This window comes from Chinchilla lanigera, unplaced genomic scaffold, assembly GCF_000276665.1.
Source record: "Chinchilla lanigera isolate Chin_1 unplaced genomic scaffold, ChiLan1.0 scaffold00053, whole genome shotgun sequence".
NCBI classification, from domain to species: domain Eukaryota; kingdom Metazoa; phylum Chordata; class Mammalia; order Rodentia; family Chinchillidae; genus Chinchilla; species Chinchilla lanigera.
The window spans coordinates 2,412,626-2,430,220 of NW_004955454.1; the positions used below are offsets into that span (position 1 = coordinate 2,412,626).

Here is a 17,595-nt window from a genome sequence, read left to right on the forward strand (position 1 = left end):
TTTATTATTTTATTATTTCTTTTTGAGACAGCGTCTTACTACATAGTTCACTTTGACCTCGAACTCAAATTTACAGAGACTGTTCTGCCTAAATCTCCCCAGTGCTTGGATTACAGGCATGGGCCACCAAGACAGGCTGAAGTGCAACAGCTTTTAAACTTTCGAAAACTCTGGCTCCTAGACTCTGAGAACTGACTGTGAATGTCAGAGTCCAGGGCTCCACCTGACCCCATGCTGCCCCTTCAGATGACACCCTCACCAACCCTCTCTGCGCGTGTCTCACCTGGTCCCTCTGATGTCATGTGTTTTTAAGATTTCCACTTGGCTGTCTAATCAGCATTTTAAACTTCTAGTTTTCCTCTTTGTTTTTATGGTGCAGGAGAACCCATGACCTTGCACAAACTAGGCAAGCGCTGTGCCCCTGGGCCACGCACCTTGCCCCAACCCCTGGGTCTTTACCTGTTGCCTACCCTGGTCAGCTCTGTAAATCACAAACAGGTTATCATCACACATGGGGGCTGAGATTCTTCCCTCTCCCGCCTTCCCACGGCTCATCCCGTGGCGTCCTGCAGCCTGAATTTACCCTCCCCGACCGCCGTTCCCTCCCTTGGCCCATTCGGGTCAGGCAGCCTGCCCAACACGTGAGACCCTCCCCTCCCCGCCCTTGCCAACCTCCCCGGCAGGTCGATCCTCAGGCGTCCAGTCCTTTGTTCCCGCCTCCTTCCAAGCCGGTCCCCCACCCAACCCTCCCCTCGTGTTTTCTCTGTCACCTCGGTGTCAGCTCCCTGTCGCTCCCCGAGCCCTGTCTCAGCGCTTGGGCTCTTTGCGCGCCCGGGACCTGCCTGGTTCAGGAACACGGCGTGAGCCCGAACCAAAAAGCTTCAGGACCGTAGAGCGCTCCCTGCAAAAAGTGCCCCTAATACCACGACACCCCGAGCGGAGCCCGGAGCAAGCAGGACGAGGTAGCGAACTGAAATAAGTGCCCGAAAGCCTGGGCCGCACCAGCTGGGCGCAGTGTCAAGGGGCGGGGCTGGGACGGGCTCGGCGCGGGGAGGAGCGGGCCACAGACCCAGCGCACCGGTGCAGGCGCACGCGCAGGCGCAGGGAAGGCGAGGCGCTGGTTCCCACGGCAACCGATCAACAGGTCCTACAGCGAGTGAGTCACTGGGCCTACACACCCGCGCCAGTCCGAAGCCATGTGTACCGCTGAGGTGGACCGGCAGGTAGCCCAGAGATACCTGCTCAAGCGGCGGCTCGGGAAGGGGGTAAGCGGGGCGGACAGGGTCACCCGGACAGGGTCACCTGCAGGCGTGGGAGACCCTTCCAAAGTTTGGTCCCTCCGACGAGGGATGTGGACGAGGATGTCCCTCCGATGTGGACTCTCCTGGACCACATCCTGCCTCCTCCAGCACTGGAGGGGTGGCCTTGCTCCCGAGCTCCTCTGTGTCTCAGTGTCCCCGTGGAAACCGGGTGATGCCTAGGGACCTGGCTCCGGAAGAGAGATGACTGCCAGGGCCCCATGGTCTCAGGAGGAGTCGTCCTGATGCCCCAGGCCGCCTCTCCAGGTGCCTACAGGACACACCGGAAAGCTGCGCCTGCTCCAGCCCTGGCGGGGCATGGAGGGCAGGCAGATCTCAGCATGGCCCAGGAAGGTCTGGCGGGCATATGAGGTTGGGGTGGAACCGTGCATGACCTCATGCAAGTTCGTGATTTGAGTGTGAGCTTGTATGTGACGGTATGTGTTTGGTTGAGTGAATGTGTTCAGTGTCAACCGAGCGGAGGGAAGGAGAGGATTCTAGACAGTCAAATGGCAAGTCCAGAGGCCTTGTGTCAAACAAGGCCCTGCCTGGTTGTTGGATAAACCACACAGCTCTATGTGACCGGATGGGATAGAAGTGGGCCATGGTGAGGAAGTCGGGAGGGGTTTCTGAGAAACTTCAGAGATTCTAGCCTTTATTGTCATTGATCGTAGGAGCTGTAACAGTCATCGGTGCTCACCCTGACTGTTCTGTGGAGGAGTCACCATGGGGTGGGTGGGAGTGACAAGGGAGATTAGTGAAGACCATGGGGTGGTGATCCAGCAACAGATGCCGGTGGCCCAGACAACAGTGGAGGTAGCAGAGATGGTAGGAAGTGGTCAGATTCAGGATGACTCAATCCAACAGCATTTGCTACACAAGCTGGATGGGTGTGAGGAAAAAGGGGTTGAAAATGCCTAGGTGGCTGGAGGAGCAAAAGGCCATCCTGGGGACTTAACAGGCCTCCGGTCCTCCCCAGAAGACCCTACCTGTGACCTCATGTCTTCCAAGGGGCTTCCCTGGTGACTATAGCCCCTTGCTGGCAGCCATGCCCTTTGCAGCTCCAGAGCTCCAGGCCTCACCACACTCCTGACCCCCTCAACCCAGAGTGGGAAGGAGGAGCTTTTCTGTGGAGCAGCCTGGGTGGGCAGAGGACGGCTGGGCAGGACACTGGCCTTCTTTCACAGGCCTATGGCATTGTGTGGAAGGCAGTGGATCGGAGCACTGGTGAGGTCGTGGCCATCAAGAAAATCTTTGATGCCTTTAGGGATAAGACAGATGCCCAGGTAAGTGAGTAGGGAAGATGTGTGGGGAAGGCTGGGTGCCTGGGAGCTCAGATGTGACTAGGAGGCCCTGTCCCAGCAGGTCTAGTCTTTCTGGCTGAGTGTGTATTTGGGCGACAAGCATTAAACACCTTTGGTCATTTCTGTCTCTTCCAGAGAACATTCCGGGAAGTCATGCTGCTCCAGGTGAGTGGCCCAGACCATCCTGGCTGCTTCCCTTCTCCAGGTGCAGGTCTCTCCAGACCAGTGGAAAGCTGGGCCCCTGGACCCCCATAGTAAAACTCCTGGTCTTCCAGCAGCAACCTGTTTTCCCTAGGAGTTTGGAGACCATCCCAACATCATCCGCCTGCTTGATGTGATCCGGGCAGAGAACGATAGGGACATATACCTGGTGTTTGAATCTATGGGTAAGTGAGGCTGCATTTAGCTTCCTGCCCCACCTTTGCCCTGACTCCTGGTTCCCTCGGTGTGTCCCCTGGTGCTTGAGTCTGTGGTGGCTAGCGTCCTCACCTTGTGCCCTATTAAGAGACCACACAGCTGGCAAGTGTTGGCCTGCAGAGCCTGGCAGGAGCCACCTCGACCAAAGCTCTAAAAGGTTCATCTAAATGGTGAACCTTTTAGAGCTTTCAGTAATACAAACAGCCCGTTGCAGCGCACATGCCATAGGTTCGCAACCACTGACTGGACCATGCCTGCCCGGGGCTCCTGCTTTGTGTTTGTGTGCAGCTATATTTTCCTTTTCTACTCTTTTTATTAAATAAGGCAACTTGGTATAAGTATTAAAATAATTGGACCAACTTTTATAGTTGTATGGACAGTGAACAGAACAGAGAACCTTGCAGGTGGCATGGCAGGGGGTGTCCATGGTGGACTTTGAGGAGGTTGGGTTAAAAGTGGGACAGATCTGTCCACCTCCCACCCCCAGACTGACCTGTATGTCCCCTACTCCCAGACACTGACCTGAATGCCATCATCCAGAAGGGCAACCTGCTGGAAGACACCCACAAGCGCTACATCTTCTACCAGCTCCTGCAAGCCACCAAGTTCATCCACTCGGAGAATGTCATCCATCGGGACCAGAAGGTTGGGCCCTATACTGCATCTGCCTCCAGCCCCCAGCCGCCAGCATCAGGGTACATCCCTAGTCTGCTAGTCCTCAGCACGCCTCCTCTCTCCAGCCAGCTAATGTTCTCCTGGATGCCAACTGCTCAGTGAAGCTCTGTGACTTTGGTCTAGCCCGTTCCCTGAGCAACTTGCCGGAGGGACCCAAGGGCCAGGCCCTGACAGAGTATGTGGCCACACGCTGGTACCGAGCTCCGGAAGTGCTCCTGTCTTCATGCTGGTAACAGCCCCAACCATCCCTGTCTTCTTCCTGCAGGTCCCCCCACCCTGGACACATCCTTCTGTCCAGTTGAGTGTTCCCTGAGCCTGCCTCTGTCTCTTGCATCCTCCTCTCCCAGCACCCACACCTCAGCCTCTGAGCTGCCCCCTTGCCCACGCCCCGTCCTGCCAGGTATACCCCTGGAGTGGACATGTGGAGTCTCGGCTGTATCTTGGGAGAGATGCTTCGAGGACAGCCCTTGTTCCCGGGCTCATCTACACTGCACCAGCTGCAGCTGATCCTGGAAACCATCCCCGCCCCATCTGCAGAGGGTGAGCTCTTGGGGAGGCTGAGGTCAGAGAAGGCAGCTCCGGGGAGGGGAAACACTGCCTGACTGGCCGGGATGTCACAGGGAGGAAGGTGAGGATGGGGACAGGCAGGAGCCTGAGGAAGCCTGGGGAGAGTGAGTTCTGTGGATGGAGGCCTAGTGACCAGCTGCACAGGGGCTTTGAGAGAGGCAGGGCTGTCCAGGGGGACCATGACAGGCAAGCTGTGATGCAAAGGAGCCAGCTGGGTCAGGACAAAGCTCCAGCACTGCTGAGGGATGTGTGGAGCAGGGGAGAGGAATGTGGCTGTGCTGGAAGCTGAGGCAGCACAGAGCAGGGGCACTGGGGCACTGAGGGAAGAAGTAGTGGTGGAGAAGGCAAGGGGTGACACAGAACCCAGTGGTATCCTATTGTCTCCCCAAGTCCCTGCTTCCCCAGGTAGAGACGGCAAGGGGTTGATGCAGGAGACCAGTGCCAGCATCTTCATGTGAGTGCAGCTTGCGGGTGTACAGGTGCAGGAGCAGAAGCAACTCTGGCTGCTCATAGACTCACAGGGCGCTCATGCTGCAGTCAATGGTGCCAGAAGAGCTGGCTGGCCCCGGACCTCTCTGAGTGGCCCCCAGCCCCAGGCAGGCCTGGTCACGCCTCCTTCTGCCACCCTCCCCTCAGACCTCGTGGCTCTTGGCTCAGGCTACAGCGACTTGATTCTGCACCGCCTGGGGTCCGGGTGAGTGGGGCACTTAGGTGTAGGGGCCCATCACTTCAGCATGCTGGTCATGCTATAAATGAGGAGACTCTGGCCTTGGTAGAGCGGTGCCAGTTGGACAGGGGCTGTGGGAAAGTCCCCAAAGCCTGAGGTGGGGGCCAGAAAGGCAGGAGGAACTTCCTGACGTTGAGGAGGTAGGTCAGAAAGTTGAGACAGGGCTCTATCCACATTGCCTGCATGTCTGGTTTGGGAGATCCACTGAGACAAGAAAAGGGGATAGGCAGAAGATTGGAAGCCCAACCCAGGCCACAAATCTGGGGAGGGGGCATGGGTGAGGGGCCTGGAGAGGAGATGACAGGAGGCTGCTGCAGGCCACGACAGACACTGGACGCCCTGCTGCCGCCAGACACTCCCGCAGAGGCTCTGGATCTCCTCAGGCGACTCCTGGTGTTTGCCCCTGACAAGCGGCTCAGCGCAGCCCAGGCGCTGAAGCACCCCTACGTGCAGAGGTGAGGCTGCAGTGAGGGCAGGCTTAAAGTGCTAGGTGGGCTGGGAGGGCAAGAGGATCACTCTTCCTTCCATACTACACCTGCTTCTGGCCCTGCAGGTTCCACTGCCCTGACCAAGAATGGACAAGGAGTTCGGACATGCAGCTCCCAATGCACGAAGGAGACCAGCTGTCTGCCTCGGAATACCGAAGCTGCCTCTACAAGGTGCTCAGCCCTCGACCTTTCCCCTCATCTGACTTCCTCATACTGGAGGTTTCCTCCTACCTCATCCACCGCAACCCCCCTTCCACCTGCAGATGATCCTGGAGCGGAGGGACAACAGCCATGGGCCAAGAAAGGAAGGCCTGGGGGGCATCACCTCAGGGACAGAGCCCAGGGCCTCCTGCGCCCAGAGGCACCTGCTCAAGCCCCGAGTCAATCCCCAGCTCCCTACTGGGGCATCTGCCTGGAACCCAGGATCCAGGCCACAGAATAGCCCGGGTCAGGACCCAGGGCATGGTGTGTGAGCTTTGGTTGCCCCCACTCGGGTCATATCCCTGGCCCCTTCTGGGTAGAGCCACCAACCTTCCCAGATCAGACCTAACCAAGGGTTGTTACAGGTGTGTCTGTCCTAGAAGCTCCCAGCACAGCCAGGAACATCCCGAGGCAGGGCTCAGCCTCCTCGCTCCAACCTCAAGTCCCAGGCAGGAGGGACAGGGTTCCTGGGGTGGCCATGGAGCCTCCCTGGGCACCCTCTGGGGTGAGTTGAGGGATGGCAGGAATGGGAGGAGAACTCCTTCACCCTGCTGTCCCTTTCAGTGACCCTTGATATGCCCCTTCCCAGGTGAAGCCAAGTATGAAAGGCACGGCGCCTTCTCTGGCTATGCAGGCTGCCGCCCAGGTGGCCAACCATGTCCTGATCCGAGGCAACCCAGCCCAGGGCGTGCTCCGGGTGAGTCAGGCCCCCAGTGCCCATCCATGCCCCTCAGGACCCTCCTTCCCGCCACTCACCCACTCTGACAATGATCCTCACTCATGCACAGGTCCCTCCCAGGCTTCCCCAGGAAGCCCCAGAGCCCCGACCTGGCCGGAGAATGTTCAGCACCTCAGCTTCATGGGGGGCCCAGGGCGACGCCAGGGCTGCACTTGGGGGCTACTCCCAGGCCTATGGGACTGTGTACCACTCGGCACTGGGCCGCCTGCCCCTGCTCCCTGGACCCCATGGGTGAACTGCCTGTCCACCTCACACTGCCTGTTTTGACCTTCTCAGAGGAGCACAGAAGGTTCACATCCCAGCCCCAGTGACTTCAATAAAATCTGTGTCCCAGCCCAACTAGCTGCTTTCACCTACTCCCTTTTGAGGAGTTCCTTTCTGCAGGGCTTCCCACCTAGGCCATAGCATCCCCTAGCCTGGGAGCCCTTATCCCGTTCCCAGAGCCCACCTCTTCTGAGAACCTGCCACCCCCATCCTGCAGTCTCTACTCCGTGTCTACAATAGCACAGTGCAAAGCTGCATGGGTCTGGTCTGCTATCACCCATGGCTCTTTTCTACCTACTGCTGGCCTGCTGGGCACCTTAGGCCAGCTTCCTGTCCTTTGGCCACAAGTGCCCTAGTACCTGCTTTGTTTCTGAGCACCATCAGATCCCAGCCGGGGGGCTGCTGCAGGGTCCAGGGTTCAGGCTGCTCCAGATAGTCCTGTGGCCCAGGAACTTGTGGACAGACACATTGCCTGCCTAGGTGCAAGTGTCCATGTGACTGTGAGCCAGAGAGGAAAAGGGGAGTGAGGAGGGGGTAGCTCCCCAGCAACACTTGCCCCCCGCTCTCCCCATTGTCACTGTGCCCACCATGACTGGCTCCTGCTTTGTCCAAATCTTGGTAGTAGGAGGGTTAGGGACACCCTGCAGATGCCCTATGAGGCTGAAGGCTACTTTCTCTGGTTACCACCAGGCACAGGACCTGTGTGAGTTCAGGCCAGGGGCAGAGGCAAAGAGATCCAAGTGTACTGTGGGTGCTCTGCACTTATATCTAACCCTGCGCTGTGGCGGAATGTAGGGCAGCCACTCTCCCGGTGTCTGACTGGAGGAGCTCACAGTCAAAAGCCCCTGTTCACCTTGAGAAATGTCAAGGATTCGGTGTGGAGAGGCTGGAAGGTTGCACTGCAATAATGCTGGTGCTGTGCTTGCAAGAGAGGGCCAGAAAGCAGGCGGATGGGACCCTGGTTTTAACATGGGTCACTGAGGCAGTGAGGGGGCTGCTGAGGCATGAGTTTGTGTTTCAAGAGCCGGAGGCACAGCCCCAAGGTGGTGAGCAAGCAGAACAGACAAGGGTGTGGGAGTTAATGCCACAGACGGGTGGGCCTTTGAGGCCAGGGAAAAGGACTCAGGCTGGACAGGAGCTGCAAGATGAGGCTAAGAGACATCTGCTGGGTTTGGTGGCCAGGGGACCCTGGGTGAATACCCTTAGAGCACCAACACACAGGAGCTCAGAAGTGAAGTAGAGAGCGCCTAGAAGTGGAAAGTTTGTGTGGGGTTGGATGAATCAGGAGGGATGTGGAGGCAGGAAGGGTCTCGAGTGCACCCTCCAGAATTCATGGCTGTTCCAAAAGGGAAATTAGGGACCTAAGGTTCAAGACTGCAATATATAATTGGGTGTGTATGTGTGTGTGTTGGATTATTTTGTGCAGTGTTTGTCAATGTCAGAATGGGCAACATCATTAAGTGTCTCATTCAGCAAGATGGGAACGGTGCAGGCAGGAGGCTCAGAGGACTGGGCTATCAGCCTCTGGCCTCTCCATGGGGAGAATGCTCCTCTTCCTTCAAGGGTTTTCCCTTAGCACTGGGCCTGGAATCTCTGTGCTCTGACACCATATAACACACACTAATACAAGCTTGTTAGCAAGCACCAGGTCAAGAAATGCTCTAGTTCATCCATCTCCCAGGGAACCTGCCCACATGCCCAAAGTCCTTGCTGTCATGCCTACCTGGGAGGTGACTCTGGAACCTAGACAGCTGTCATGGGGTCAAAGTAGGGCCACTAAACACTACCAGCCCCCTTCTCAGCTGCTGGTGTCAGAACCGCTTCATTTCCTGGTCTCACTTCTCACATCTTTCCCTTTGGGGTTTATATTAATGATGATACAGTAACTATTTGAGCTAGGTGTGGTGTGCGCAACTATAATCCTAGCTACTTGGAAGACTGACGCAGGAGGTTCAGAGTTCCAGGTCAGCCTTGGCAAAGTAGTAGGACCCTGGGTCAAAATAAAATAATTAGAAATGGCCTCTTTCTGGGGTATGGCTTGGGACAGTGCACATGTGGGGGATACTTAATGAGGCTGGGGCCAAGGATGTCTGTCCAGATGTTTTATTGTGCTACAAAGCCTAGCACTCTCCTCCTGTGCCTTACAAGGTGTCACCCAGGGCTGTGCTGTAGGAGGGGGCACACTTGGTTAGGGCAGCTGCTGTGGGGTGGCAGGGCAGGTCCTCTGGGGTCCCTGTGTCCTTCCTTCCAAGAAGTCTGCCATAGCCAGTTTCCCTGTCACTCCAGGAGGAACATCCTTGGGGTCTGACCCCCCCCCCCACAAGTGCCTGCAGCCAGCCCGGCCTTCCCCACAGCAATGCAGGTGCCAGGATGCCACAGGGAGATGGGGTCCAAGCAGGGAAGTAAGCAAGTGCTGGAGAAGGAGGCAGAGGTGAGAGAAGAGTGGACTAGAAGAGTGGGGAGGAAGAGGGGAGGTATGAGCAGAGATGGCGCTATCAGCAGATAGACAGCAGCCACTGGATGGGTCTAGGAGGATTTAGGAGGTATGAACCCTGAGAAGAAAAACCCTGAGGAGACAAAAGGCAGGGAGTGAGATCACAAAATTGAGCCACAAGTGATGGAGACCCTCTGAAAGACAAGGGACTAAGGCACTCAGAAGGATCCCTGAGGTGAATAAAGGCCCCAAGGGGGCCTTAGGCCGAGAGGTGCAGGGAGCGCTGAGAAGGGTCCCCAGGAGTGAAGGGAGCTGTAGGAGGCAGGGACTGTGCCCCTGAAGAGGAGGGGCCAAGGGTAAAGCCCCCAGACTGCGTTGGCATGATGGCCTGGTGACCGCCACTCAGACACAGGGACATGCAGCTCCCTGCCTGCTGGGTGCTGCAGGTGCAGGCTGGCAGTGTGCAGTGTAGCGCCTGGTCTGGAGGGCCAGGACGCTCACTTCTTGCCTTTCAGTGTGCCTAGGATCTTGGGCATGAACTTCCCCACCTTGCTGTCCCTGGTGTCCTCCTCCACCAAATTGTCCCCTGCCCCTGGGCTGCCGGCCTCGTCCTTTTTGCAGAAGACCTCGAAGCGACTGTACACACGCTTCTCCTTGCGCATGCTTTCCATGCGGCGCAACAGCCGGTCACGCTCCTCTGCGCTGGCAGGCAGTGTGCGGCTCAGCCGGCCTTGCACCCCCAGATTGTCTGAGCGGAAGATGGCTGAGCACTTGTCCTTGTCAGACATATCTGGGGCCAGGCCTCCAGCAGCAGGAGGGTGGCCCAGCTCAGGGCTGCTGTGGGTTGGGTCGGGGCCTGGGGCAGGAACCCCACGGTGCTTCTGGCCATGGGCGCTGATCTGTTCCAGAATGGCCTTGGTGTCATCCCGCAGGTTGCTACTGTACAAGGCATTGGCTGTGGCCGAGGCTACGCGTGCCCTGGGGCCACGCTCATCTCCTGCAGCCTCTGTGCTGTCACCTCGTCCCAGAGACGGTCGCTGGGGACTCTCAGGCTGCCCATTCTCCTGCAGCACGGGGAAGCTGCCCTCGCCTTCCCCACGCCGCTCGCTCTTGGGGCTCAGCAGCTGCCTCAGGCGCAGGGAGCCCTTGCGCAGCACCTCCATGGGGCCGCCTGCCACCTCCTCCGTGGGTGTGGTCTTTGGAGACTCCACTGGCAGCGCCAGGGTAAGACTACCCCTGCGCTCAGGTACAGGGGGCCCTGGGCTGCTCCTACGCTCGGGCACAGGAGGCACAGGGCTGCCCCTGCGCTCTGGGTAGGGTGATGTGGGGCTCCCCTTCTGCTCAACAAATCCTGCAGTTGGGCTGCCTCTTCGATTGGGGAACCCAGGCGTAGGGCTCCCCTTCCGCTCTGGGTAGGCCAAAGTGGGGCTCCCTCTTGGCTCAGAATGAAGCACCTGGTGGGCTCCAGGCCCGTCTGGTGGGGGGCTGTCCCGCCCTTGTGGGGAGGAGGAACGGCCCTGCGCAGAAAGGAAGCGAGAGGGCAGGCGGTCCGCGCCACTCCGACCCAGTGTGTCGAGCAGCTGTGCGGCTGTGAGTGAGGCAGCGCCAGGCTGCCGCTCTGCCTCCTGGTGCAGCTGCTGAGCGAAGGAGTCACGCAGGTCGAGCAGGCAGCTCTCCAGGCTGCGGCGCTCGCCCCCTCCTGTGCCTGGTGCCGCCACCTCTTCCCGCAAGGTCTGGGACACCACGGCTTTGCTGTGGCTGGAGACAGTGACAGCACCCCCAGAGTCGCGTGCTGGCCCCTTGTACTTCTCCAGTAGTTCAGCTACTTTGGCTGAGGCAGTGGAGCGCACGGCCTCTCCACCGGGCCCCAGTGTCTCACTGACGGTCTGCTCCTTGTGCAGCAGCTGCACCTTCTCTGTGGTGGCCCCGGCAGCCCCACTCGTACCCTCGGCCGGTGCCTGAGATGCAAAGATGAGCGAGGATCGGAGCCTTGAGCTGCGCTGGATGAGTGGATTCAGGCGCGTGCGGAAGGAGTCCTGCTTGGCCAGGCCAGCCTCCTCCACACCCTCGCGCTCTGCACCATCTCCGCTTCCCGAGCCCGGCAGAGGGCCCTTGGTTGGGAAGGCAGTGGGTACACGGAAGGATGAGGGGAGCAAGTCTCCAGCGGGTGCTCGGCCCGGGGGAGCCAGCACATCGTCCTCATAGCCCTCGGCTTCCATAGGCATGGGTAGGCCCTCCTCGCCTGTGTCTTCGCCATGGCAGCCGCTCAGGTAGGAGGCAAGGCGCCAGTGCCGCAGCCCTGCACGCCCCTCGGCGCCCCCCTTGCGCTCGGGCTCTGTCTCCATGGCGGGGTCTGGGCCCTGCCTCATCACGGCCTGGCAGGGGAACCGCTGGCCCAGGTTTTGGCGCAGAGCACTGGCAGGTTCGAGGGCCCGCTGGCCTGGCCCAAAGGCAGGGTCCGAGCCATGGCGCACCTCACGAGATGCGCTGGACGGCACGTATTCCAGCCGCTGGTGCCCATCAGGGCCAAGCTCTGGAAACCGTGGTCCAGCACCCAGTGTGAAGTCATCATGGTCCGCGAAGCCTGGGCGGCCGGCGCGGATCTTCTCGAACAGGCCTTGCGGGCGCGCAGGGTTGAGCTGCGGGTCCCACTGGTAGTGCTGCTGGTAGAGCTGGTCGCGGTGGAAGTGACTGGTCTGGAAGCGAAAGTCGTCACCATGGCTGAGGAATGTCTGGCGGGATACCTGGCGTGCGGCCGCGAAGTTCTCCACAGCACCTGTGCCATCGGCTGCCGCGTAGCTGTGCCGCTTGAAGGCATCCATCTCCAGGTGCCGTGCCTGGAAGAAGCCCCGAGGGCCCGCGAGCTCTCCGCTGGGGCCGGCCTCTGCGTCCAACCGCCGCGACAGTGGCCGAAGCCCCATGTGCGGCTCCAGGATGCCCCCGGGCCCCCGAGGCATCTCCTCCCGGCGGAAGGCAGAGAGGAAGTGGCGGTCAGGGTCCACGAAGGAGGGGAAACCCAGGCCTTCTTCCCGGGGAGGTGGGAACAGCAAGTGCGCCCGCTTAGGGAATGAAAAGGGAGTAGGTGCCCCAATGCCAGGGACGCCCATCAGGGGCCCAGCACCTGAGTAAGGAGCCAGGGCGTAGGCGTCCATGCGGGCCAGTGCCCCTGCTGAGGGCACCAATGGCTCAGACTGTGCAAAGAGGATGCGGAACTCCTCATCGAAACTGGAGACCAGCTCTCCCTGGAACACGTGCGCCAGGCTGCGGTGGATCTTCTCGAAGGACCACATGAAGCTGCGGGTGGGTAGGGGCCAGAGTCAAGGTAAGGTAGGGAGGCGGAGCCCAAAGCCCAGGTGGGACAGGCAGGACTCCAGGTCTGTAAGGACCCGGCTCCACAGGCTGTGTTGGGGGCTACGGGGAAAGGACTTCTGGAGGAATGGTCTCATGGGGAGGGGCTGGGGCTGTGGGACACCCAGCTGGGCACACCTGTAGCTCCCACTCATCACCACAGCACAGTCGACTAGCAGGAACTTCTCCTTCACATGGCCTTTGAAAGATTTCCCGGTGCGGCAGTAGTAGGTGGGGCCGGCCACAGTTCGGACACGAAGGAACTGGGGAGGGAAGGGGGGTCAGGTCTTTGCTCAGGCCCTTTCCCCTCTTCCCAGCTGGGGGTCACTCACATCCACGTGGTGTAGGTTGACACGGCACTTGTCGGCCATGTCCAGGAAGTGCTGTGCGTTCATCTCATCTAGCAGGATGTAGACTGGGACACGGCGTGCAGCGGCCTCTAGCACTTCACTGAGCAGGTCCACATCAGTAAACATATCCATCACCACAGCCACCACCTGGGGGGATCGACAGGGGAGAGGGCAGATTCTTGCTGTCCCCATCACATTCTCCACCCTTACCCTCACACATCACTGGCCAACACTGTATAACATGGTTACTAACCCACCCCAGGGAAGAGCAGCTGTGTCTGGGGAGGAGGGTCAGGGGGATATGGCCTAACAGGGAACATGTGGGGCTACCAGTCAGTCAAGTTGGTGGCCTTCAAATGCCTGTAATCCCAGCACTTGGCAGGCTGAGGCAGGAGGATCCCTGGGAGTCTCAAAAACAAAACAAGGCCAGGCATGGTGGTGCATGCCTATAATCACAGTACTCAGGAGGCTGAGGCAGGAAAACTGCCGCAAGTTTGAAGCCAGCCTGGGCTACAAAGTGAGTTCAAGGCCAGCCTGAACTGTTTAGTAAAGCCTTGTCTCAAAAGACAAAAAAGGGGGCTGGGGATTTAGCTCAGCAACACAGCACCTGCCTGGCAAGCGCGAGGTGGTGAGTTCGATTCCCGGTACCGGAAAACAAACAAACAAACAAACAAAAAACCAAACAATCAAAAAGACAAAAAAATAACAACCCAAGAACAAAGCTACCCCCCCCCAAAAAAAACCCCAACAAACAAAAAAATGAGCTGGTGGCCTATAACACACAGGCACAGGGTCTACATACATCCTGTTAGAGAGCTGTCTTTCACCTAGTGGGATAGGCCAAGGGGAACGAACCCCTGTGATCCTCCTGCCCTGCAGGTGACTGAGCTGCCTGGACCCAGGCTCCAGTTTTGTCTCAAGTAGGGGTTCCTGCCTGGCCTTAAGCTGCAGCTTTAGTCTCCTTGGTTTAATAGGCTGCCTTTGCAGTCTGTCACTTGCTGGGAGATGGGGCAGATCTAGAAAGAATTCTCCCACCAACAAATTCAGGCTAGGAGAGCCCAACATCCCACAGCCCCCAAGTTTCTGGGCACTGGCCATGACCATGGGTAAGCAAACCTGAGCAAAGCCCGCAGCCCACACTAACCAAGCCCTTGGTGCTGGAGTTTTCCCAAGGAGCCCCTGTTGTAGCTTGTGCCCTCAGGGTCCTGCTTGAAGCCTGGAGAAGTCTGGCCAGGCCTGCTTGCATCCCTGCTACTCCTCCCACCAGGTGTAGCCCTTCCCCACTGCCCACCAAGCCTAGGACAGGGCACCTGCTGGGCAGAGCGGATCATCCTGCGAGCTTCATCCTTGATACTGGGACTGTCAGGTGGCGGCGGCTGCACCAGTGTGGTGACCTCAGTCCCCTGGAAGCCGAAGGTCAGGGGCCAGCCCAGGTCAAGCTCAGGCACAGCCTGGTCTGAGTTCAGTGGCCAGTAGGTGCCAGAGGAGCCATCCATGTCCACATCAGGAGGGCTGCCTTCAGGGGGCTCACGGGCAACATGCTGTGGGGGCTGCAGATGGCGGCTCACGTGTTCTAGCTCCTCAGGGCATAGGAAGTCAGGAGCCCCCTCAGATGCCAAGAAACGGCTGTAGGCCTCTGGGCCACCCTCCGTCAGTGCATCCACTGCCAGGCGGTAGTATTCCTTGTAGTGTGGCGGCAGGTACCCAGGTGCCAGAGGATTGTCCCCCTGTGAGGAACTCTGGGAGCGGCGAGCCATGTTGTGTGTGGGGGTCTGGGGAAGGGAGCAGGGAGACATTAAATAGAGACAGGGACACCAGGGGCCCTTCCTCTCCCTTCCCACATGGATTCATCTTGTGGAAGAGGTGCCAGACTCTGAGCTGGAGTTCAGCCCAGGCCTGGGGGGCATCTGCAGTGTGTGGTAGGTCACAGGGATCCCACCCTGTCCCCTTTCCTCTGGCCTCACTGGCTGGGACCCCGCTGTCACCAGGTCCCAGGGACTGCCGGAATCCCCAGCTTCCAGGTGGGGCCTTTGGCTCTACTCCACCCCTCACTCAAGGTTACTTTACAATACTCATGGCCCCAGACATGTTTTTGCTTTGTGGGTCCCCTTTCTCTATAAAAATAGATTTAAAATATTATGGCTGTTGGTTCAAAGACAAATATAATCCAGGCTAGACTCACTATTATTATATTGTTTTGTTTAAGACGTTAGCCTTTTTGTGGGTCCATGATATGCCAACTGGACAAGTCGGTGCTGTCTCCACCGCCTAGGAGACCCAGGGCAGGTCACTGTGCCTCCCTGGTGTGTAACCTCCGCTGTACAACACGGCTGGGAGGACTGACAAGACATCACACCTGACCCAAGGTGAGCACAACAGCACTGATTTCACTCTGGGATAGCAGCTTCACCAAACCCACTGGCCCTGACACACCTCCTCCCCATGCTCAGGGCTTAGCTCTCCACCCCAGAACCCCTCAAGCCCTCACCTCCCAGCCTTCTGACCTCTAGATTTTGTGCCAGTCCACTAGTCTTCCTCCACCTCTTTTGGCACCAGCATCAGATAACACTTCCCTAGGCCACAGCCCCTTGGTGCCAGCCCTCCCCTGAAGGACCTGGCTCCCCATTTATTTAGAGGCTTGCTGGGCATGGTGGTGCACACGCATATGGGGAGGCTGAGGCAGGAGCATCATTGTGAGTTCAAGACCCGCCTGGCCTACAAAGTAAGCTCAAGGCCAGCCTGAACTACATAGTGAGACCTTGTCTCAAAAAAAGACAGAAAAAAAAAACAAAAACAAGAAACAAGAGTCCTGTTCCTGCCAGGCCTAGCCCTGTGACAGGAAGAACCTTTCCAAGTCCCTAGAATTATTACCCCCCTCCCTCCCACTGCACTCAGGATTAAGTCAAAGCCTTTATGGAGACAGTGGGCCATCCGCCTCCCCACCAACACATTCATGCCCCTCTCCAGTAGGCCTCCAAGGAGGATAGCTACTTATGAAGCCATCAGATACGATCACTGTGTACCTAGGGACCTCATGGTTTCTGGCCCTGGCCTGCCCCAGGGACTGTTCACCCCATCCCCACCATATCTCAGGCTTGGGAAGGGGCAAGATTCCTGTCCTGCCTAGCACACTGATTCCCACGTTGGCCCTGGCAAGGGAACTGGTTCCGCCCAGAGGAAGGTGTGCCCCAGGTAAGGCTGGGTGATGCTGACAAGATCGGGCGCTGGCGACCTGGCATGCACTGAGTTTGGAAGGAGACATGTGCCTGAGAATGTTGGGGCTCAGGACCCTTCTGGGCATAGCACAGGAAGCTGTGCTGCCTGGTGCCCCTGCAGTGACACACGAACTGAAGGTAGAAGGTGACAAGAAGCTGGGAAGTAGGGCACTCTCCCCTGTAACCACTCCCTCCCCAGCCCCAGATGTTACCTGTTTGCTGGTTCTAGGAAAAGCTGCCCTGACTACAGGGACGCTCTCCTTCGCACTGGACATGTGAGTTAGAGGCTGCTGACCACGCAGTAGTAGGAACAGGTCCCACAGCCCATCTGGAGTGAACGCTAGCCTGTCGACTTGGACGGGTTCCACTAGCACAGGGTCAGCCATTGACCACAGTTAGGTCTGGTGTTTAGGGGAAGTATCTGGCCATACAGGCCCACACTATCCTGCTATTTGAGAAGGCACCTTCAGCATGGGGAAGATACTGGGACACTGCTGGCCCTTCAATTCCACTGGGGAGTGGAGTCCATATTGTTCAGGCTGTGAGTAACAAGGGGTGGAAGACTGTCCAGTGTGTGGACCTCCATGAGGAGCCTTCCCACAGATACTGCTGCTCAGGAGGGGTCCTGGTCCTGAGTGGCCACCATGGGCAACCTGGCGGCACAGCAGTACCTACCACCTCCAATGACCATACCCCTTGCCTGTTTCCTTTCAAGGGCACACACCCCCTGGACTATGGACAGGGCAGTAGCCACTCCCCAGTCGGCAATGAAGAACCTCAACAGCCTACTTCCCCACATTTGCCTACCTGACTCAGCCAGAGAGAAGCAGGGGCCTATCCCCCCAAGATGAGTGACTCAGCGGGAGTCCTCTGCCGCTGACCTCTGACCTAGAGCCAGATAGTCTCCAGGGCCTGCACCTCCACTTCAAGAACCTGATCTTACCCAGGCAGGAAGTGGGGTTCCTGTGTCCAAAAGGGGCACCCCGTGGGAAGGTTCTGGGATTGCTACACAAAGCAGGGTGACCCTGGCCAAGTACTGAGGCAAGATTAAGAATAAGGAAGGTGGTACCCGGTTAGATGGGGCTCACAGACCAGAAGTCAATCAGTTATAGCTTGAGGGGTGCGCCAGGCCCCATTGTTAGCGCACCCTAGGAAGTTAGCGGCAGCCAGGTCAGGCGTCCCATCTGCCCATCCCAGTCCAGGAACAAGGGACCAAGGGGCCGGGCCCTCTCACCCTCCACCAAGGATCCAGGTGTGGGCCTGGCCACCCCAGTTCGGCGGCCTTGGAGCGGTGTCCCTAGGGAGGGGTCCGGGCCGTGCCGAGCACCCTTCCCAGGCTCTAGCTAGGCCGCAAGGGCGGGCGCAAGTTAGGACTGGGAAGGTTCTACTCGAGCCCCAGGCCATTTTCCCCTTGGCTGCTTTTCGGCCGACGTCGCGCACAGGTGGGGGTCACCCCTCACCTCCCGCCGGGCTCGCGCCCCGCAGACCCGGCCCGGCGCACGCGGCCACACAAACTGCGCCGCCCGGCTCCGGGTCGTGAACCCCAGCCCTGGTGAGGCCGCGCAGGG

General features: G+C 58.6%; 3 protein-coding genes across 7 annotated transcripts in view; 2 read left to right on the top strand and 1 right to left on the bottom strand.

The window, feature by feature from the left end:
- The first annotated feature begins 767 nt into the window (after nt 1-767).
- Mapk15 (mitogen-activated protein kinase 15) lies at nt 768-8,078 on the top strand. The gene is made up of 15 exons (XM_005395813.2): nt 768-962; nt 1,145-1,265; nt 2,486-2,584; nt 2,738-2,767; nt 2,898-2,988; nt 3,534-3,664; nt 3,760-3,923; nt 4,095-4,234; nt 4,898-4,955; nt 5,306-5,443; nt 5,542-5,647; nt 5,740-5,941; nt 6,043-6,182; nt 6,267-6,374; nt 6,466-8,078. Exons 2-15 carry the CDS (start codon nt 1,197-1,199, stop codon nt 6,649-6,651), a joined length of 1,662 nt encoding a protein of 553 aa, XP_005395870.1. The 5' UTR covers nt 768-962; nt 1,145-1,196; the 3' UTR covers nt 6,652-8,078.
- A 689-nt stretch (nt 8,079-8,767) lies between these two features.
- The window catches only part of Fam83h (family with sequence similarity 83, member H), a 14,620-nt gene continuing 5,792 nt past the window's right edge, over nt 8,768-17,595 (bottom strand). For 2 of the 4 annotated variants that reach the window (XM_005395811.2, XM_005395808.2), the window contains exons 2-5: nt 14,123-14,584; nt 12,795-12,959; nt 12,601-12,725; nt 8,768-12,408 (exon numbers count right to left, since the gene is read on the bottom strand). In XM_005395811.2, coding sequence (XP_005395868.1) covers nt 9,612-12,408; nt 12,601-12,725; nt 12,795-12,959; nt 14,123-14,569 — 3,534 coding nt within the window. In that variant the 5' untranslated portion in view covers nt 14,570-14,584 and the 3' untranslated portion in view covers nt 8,768-9,611. Of the gene's footprint in view, nt 12,409-12,600; nt 12,726-12,794; nt 12,960-14,122; nt 14,585-15,316; nt 15,507-16,834; nt 16,922-17,595 lie in introns of those variants that run through there. The other 2 variants (XM_005395810.1, XM_013520054.1) reach the window with 2 other exon arrangements.
- Nucleotides 14,996-17,595, top strand: part of LOC102011174 (putative IQ motif and ankyrin repeat domain-containing protein) — a 33,936-nt gene continuing 31,336 nt past the window's right edge. Inside the window, exon 1 of one of the 2 annotated variants that reach the window (XM_005395804.2) lies at nt 14,996-15,178. The gene's annotated coding sequence lies outside the window, so the exon portion shown is untranslated. Of the gene's footprint in view, nt 15,179-17,547; nt 17,580-17,595 lie in introns of those variants that run through there. The other variant, XM_005395806.1, reaches the window with a different exon arrangement.

Bases quoted from the DNA above. Each gene is read 5' to 3' on its own strand.
- Mapk15 (XM_005395813.2), top strand. From the start codon at position 1,197: ATGTGTACCGCTGAGGTGGACCGGCAGGTAGCCCAGAGATACCTGCTC. The intron at 1,266-2,485 runs GTAAGCGGGGCG...CTTCTTTCACAG, and splicing joins AGCGGCGGCTCGGGAAGGGG to GCCTATGGCATTGTGTGGAA. The intron at 3,665-3,759 runs GTTGGGCCCTAT...TCCTCTCTCCAG, and splicing joins TCATCCATCGGGACCAGAAG to CCAGCTAATGTTCTCCTGGA.